We start from the raw sequence: 5,694 nt of genomic DNA, 5'->3' as shown, positions 1-5,694 counted from the left end.
TAAGTATTTGACAAATGAGGCAAGAGCATACAATGGAGCCAAGACAATCTCTTCAATTAATGGTGTTGGGAAAATTGGACAGATACATGCAAAAAAAAAAAAAAAAAAAAGAAATTAGATGACCAACTTACACCATACACAAAAATAAACTCAAAATGGATAAAGGACTTAAATGTAAGATGGGAAACCATAAAAATTTTAGAAGAATTCATATGCAGTAAAATAGCAGACAAATGTCATAGCAGTATCTTTACCAATACAGTTCCAAGGACAATGGCCACTGAGGAGAAGATAAACAAAAGGGACTTTATCAAAATAAAAATCTTCTGCACAGCAAAAGAGAACATCAACAAAACAAGAAGAGAGACCACTGCAGGGGAGAACATATTTGCTAATGTTATCTCTGATAGGGGTTTATTCTGCAAAATTTATAGGAAATTCATACAACTTTACAAAAAAAGAGAAACAATCCAATAAAACAATGGGCAAAAAACCTAAATAGACACCTTTTGAAAGAGGACATACAGAAGGTTAAAAGACATATGAAAACATTTTCAGAGTCATTAATAATCCCAGAGATGCAAATCAAAACAACAATGCGGTACCATCTCACACCTGTCAGAATGGCTATCATCAACAAATCAACAAATGACAAGTGCTGGTAAGGATGTGGAGAAAAAGGAACCCTTGTGCACTGCTGGTGGGAATGCAGACTGGTGTAGCCACTGTGGAAAACAATAAGGAGATTCCTCAAAAAATTAAAACTGGAACTCCCATTTGACTGATTAATCCACTTCTAGGAATATATCCCAAAAAATCAGAAACACCAATCACAAAGGACTTAGGCATCCCTATGTTCACAGCAGCACGTTTTACGATAGCTAAGATTTAGAAACATCCTAAGTGCCCATCAGCAGATGAGTGGATTAGAAAACTGAGGTACATATACACAATGGCATAATATTCTGTGATAAAAAAGAGGGAACTCTTACTCTTTGTAACAGCATAGATGGACCTGGAGAGCATTATGCTAAGGGAAATAAGCCAGTAGGAGAAAAACAAATATCACTTGATCTCACTCATTTGTGGGATATAATGAGCAACATAAACTGATGAACAGATATTGAACCAGAGACAGAGAAGCATTGAACAGGCATCAAACTTCACAGGGGAATCAGGGGAGGGTTGGTGGAGGGTGATAAGAGATCAACCAAAGGACTTGTGTATGCATGCATAGGAACATAACCAATGGTCACAGACAGAAGGGAGGCGAGGGCATGTGCTGGGAGTGTGAGCAGCCGGGGAGAGGTTTGTGGGGAAAAAGAAGACTTATGAAATACTTTAAGCAATAAAGAATTTAAATTAAAAAACCACAAAACTCTGTTTTGCTCACTCATGATGGTAAATGTACTTTTTTGCTCCCCTGTAGTATTTATAGCAATAATGTGCAGGCTGTAAGTTACAATCTTTGTAATGACTAGCCTTGTTTATTAGTCATGACTGGAATAAATAATAATAAAAAATTTCTGACATTTCCAGTCTCCCTCTAGTTGTCACCTATTGCAGAAACTGATAATGAGAGGACTGGCAAAGAAGAAATGTAATTTCTATGTTTGCATTCCCTGTGTGACAAAGCAGAGTACAAATGGGAAGGATGGTTAGAATTGAGACAAATGGACATTATCCATTAGCTGTACCTTTTCTCAGGAAACACATAGAAAATAATTTCATGAACAATTAAACACTACCTACTTAAAATAATGAAAAACAGTAATAATCTAGGATTTAGTGTATTTTCCTAATTGTTTCATGGGCGATGTTTTATGATCCCAAATAATAAAATTATTCAGGCATTATGCCAATGTTCTGTGACACACTCTATACCAATTCTGCACCCAGGAGACTGAAATTTAGTACATTGAAAATTGGAAAAGACCGGACTTCATTTTTGAAATTATAAATTCTTGCTTTCCTTTCTAAAATGCAGGAGAACATTTCACTGTTCTTCCGTAGATGAAATTGGAACATCTTGCTCTTTTTCTGTAGGTAAAGTCTTGACATTTTGTTCTTCATACTCATGTGTAGGTGACACATTAGGCTCTTTTCTCTTAGCTCTTCTTTTGTGTGCCAGAAAACACAAAATTAAGCAGCATAACAACATCATAAAAGCAATGTACCAAAGTAGTATCAGGGAATTGGTTGTTTGCCTCATTTTCTTCCTTTTATACCGAGGGGGTGGCCCACTATCAACACTACCTCCATGACCTCTTTCCAGGCAGAAGGGAGGGTCCCACTCCGAGTTGCAATGGCAGTGCTGTCTGTTGTTGCAGACTCCTTTCAGATTGCAGGTCTTAGGTGAACAAAAAAATGTCAGATGTGCCCTATGATAACACCTCCTTTTGACGCAGACATGATCTGGCCCACACGCTGTCCCATCTTTCACATCACCAATGTCAGGATCTGTTATCCCAAAGTGGTAGTCGGTACCCCAGCAGGTGGCGCCATTGATGTGAGTCCAATGCACAGTAGAATGATCCCTTAGAAGGGGAATTTGTATCACGTTATCACACTGAATCCTTCCGCACAAGATATCTAAGATGCTACATTTTATGTATCCACCGTTCACTAAACCACAGTTCCCAAAACGGTCACCTCGGGTGTTAATTTCTGTGTAGCAACTCTGATTTGCACTCTTGGCCTCTTTGCCAAAAATGTTCCTACACTGCTCTTCACGGTTATTGCATCTCTTTTCATAGCAGTAGCCACCGCCCTTGCATGGCATCCCATTCTGCAAGTACACATCCTCTGGACAATGGTAGGATGTCCCATTGCACCACTCTGGGAGATCACACTCATTTTCCTCTTGTCTACAAACTTCGCCTGTGGGCAGGATCTGGCAGTCTTTGCAACAAAGGCCAGAAGCACAAGCAGCCCCAGGGCTGAGAGTGCAGTTGGACTCACAGCACAGATCTTCCATACACAAATGTAAAGCGCCACAGTCACACTCTTCTCCTTCTTCAACCACACTGTTCCCACACCGTGCAAGTGTGAAGACTTTCCCAGTATTTGAAGGAAAGTTCAAACAATTTTGACTTGCAATGTTGTTCATGAAGTTGGCATAACTGCAGTTGCTGAATCTAGTTGCACTTGTTGGATATGCATACATTATGCATTGATTATTTCCACATTTACAAGTTTTGTCATCATGAAGCATACCCAAATTATGACCAATCTCATGTGCCACAGTATATGCAGAAGAATACACATTATCATACCTGAAACTATCAACTCCACAGTTATAATTGTAGTTACATACTGTTCCAACAAAGGATAAGCCAAGATCAATACCATAGCCTTGCTTTACAAAAAGGTGTGCAACATCATGGGGCAAGCGCATATTAAAGCTAGCTTTCTTCCAATTGCAAAATGCTTCTACGAGACCACTTTTTTTTATTGAAATGGGGTTTTTTTCAGTCCAGACCTCAAGTCCCATTAAAACCACATCAACATCCAATGACTTTAAAAACTTATGTGCTCCATTGACTACACTTAATACTTCATACTGCACTGCTGTGGTGTTACTTCGGTGATGAAGATAGCGATAGTGGTCTACCACCACTGCCAGTTCAAGAAGCCGGTGGTGTGTCCACCAGCCTTCATACCCACTCTGCATCAAAGTGAAATTAGCACTCTCCTGAAATTTCAATTGTCTTGCTATTTCTTCATCTGTTAATCCACATTTCATGGGTGGCAATTGTGTCTCTTCACTCTTCATTCTAAATAAGAGATGTTCAAATGTGGTAGAAAGTCTCTTGGGCTCTATTTCATAAACAATGTCATTTGTTTGTAATATTCCTTGAAAACCTCCCAAACAGGTACTGAGGGCAACCAGGGATTCTGGGTCCCCCTCCACGTAACCATGATAGTAACAGTCATTCTGGATATAAGGCTGGTCCTCAAGGAGAGCGCCCTGGTCCGAGTAGGTAAACACTGGGAAATGTCTAGATAGAAAATGCCTGTTGACCTTCATGTGTATGACCTGATTCCGACCCCCAAAACGCATTCTGTAAGAGAGCCAGTCTTTAGTCTTCATGCCAAAGCCAGTGCCTGTTACCTTCAAGGGAATCACCACTTCTGGGGGACCATGGCGTTGGGAGTGCACAGCCTGGGACCATCCATATGAGAACAGAATCACCCCCAGCCAGAGTGGCAGGAGAGTGTTCCTCACACACACCAGGGCCTCACTCACAGCCATTATGGAGCCACCATAGACAGCCATTGGTGAGAGCAAAATAGGACGGGCAGGAAGCATCACTGTTCCCTCTGAGCTGGGTGTTCAACATTGACTTTGAATCTGTTCTCTGGCAGGCTCATATTAGAGGAACACACTGAAAGAGAAAATAAAAAGAGGAGTAGAGACAGGTTTGGGGCTTATGAGCAGGCCAAGGTGGAGGAGGAAGAAAAAGACTAGTTTTAAATGGAGTAGTGTTTTGTTTAAGACATGACTCAGAATACTGCATTCTTAAATTTGACTTTAAGAAATTTTAAGGGAACCCAGCCCATGTGTCTGAGTTGGTTGAATGTGGTCACTGGTTCAATTTCTGGTCAGGGAACATGCCTGTGATTTGGGGTCTATCCCCAGTACTGGGCATGCAGGAGATAATCTGTCCATGTTTCTCTGTCATAGAGGTTTCTATATCTCTCTCCCTCTTCCTTCTTCTATCTCTAAAAATCTATATAAGCATATTAAGAAAAAAGAAATAGTAAGGCAGTGTGAGATTGAGGGTGTACAAAAAATAGTGATTGGGCATAAAATAACACCTTTTGAACCTAGATGAATGATACATAGGTTTTAATTATACTGTTGTTTAATTACATGAACATGTGTAAACAATTTCACAAAAAATATAGAAAACAAAGGGCCTTAATGGAAAGGTGAACATATGTCATGTTTAAGAGGGAGTCTTTATATTTTTTGACTTGATGTAAATATTAATATGTAGTTTTTCTTTTCAATTTCCTTTTGTTTTTATTATTTTTTAAAATATTTTTTATTGTTCAATATAGTTGTCATACAATCTACACTAATAAAAGAGAAACATGGTAATTGGCGTACGACCGCTACCCTTCCCATTGGCTAATCAGCGTATCCTTATGCAAATTAACTGTCAGCCAAGATGGCGGCCGGCAGCCATGCACTGAAGCGAGCAGGGAGGCTTGCTTCCTCCAGGAACTGCAGACTCCAACGTTCCCCGCCTCACTTGATGGCCCCTCAACTGCAACTCTAAGCAACTATTACTATGTTGCAGATAAGAAGCTAAACAAAACGGCTTTCAGTCAGCCCCGGACCGCAACATTGTATCCATGTTTTCAGCAGTGAGGCCTCAGAGCTAAAGCTGGCCCAGAATTAAAAAAAAAAAAGAAAACAAGGAGCTGTTGGGAGATTTAGTCACCCGCCAGCAGGAAAACAGCCCTCAGCCACTCAGCCAGCCTGGCCAGGCACCCCAGTGGGGACCCCCACCCTGATCCAGGACACCCTTCAGGACAAACCAGCCGGCCCCTACCCATGCACCAGGCCTCTATCCTATATAGTAAAAGGGTAATATGCCTCCCGGCACCGGGATCAGCGGAGCAGCGAGGCTCCCGGCACTAGGATCAGCATGACAGGGGGCAGCGCCCAAACCCCCTGATCAG

At 41.0% G+C, this 5,694-nt stretch overlaps 1 protein-coding gene across 1 annotated transcript; it reads right to left on the bottom strand.

Moving 5' to 3' along the window:
* Window positions 1–1,996: 1,996 nt before the first annotated feature.
* LOC139011399 (disintegrin and metalloproteinase domain-containing protein 20-like) lies at window positions 1,997–4,343 on the bottom strand. The gene is given in 2 exon segments (XM_070416944.1): window positions 1,997–4,267; window positions 4,269–4,343. Coding segments are annotated over 2 exon segments (2,346 nt in total).
* Window positions 4,344–5,694: the final 1,351 nt, after the last annotated feature.

This window comes from Myotis yumanensis, unplaced genomic scaffold, assembly GCF_028538775.1.
Source record: "Myotis yumanensis isolate MYYU_CA2020_CCGP unplaced genomic scaffold, mMyoYum1.0.hap1 SCAF_5, whole genome shotgun sequence".
Lineage (NCBI taxonomy): Eukaryota > Metazoa > Chordata > Mammalia > Chiroptera > Vespertilionidae > Myotis > Myotis yumanensis.
This window is presented reverse-complemented; position numbering and strand designations above follow the sequence as displayed.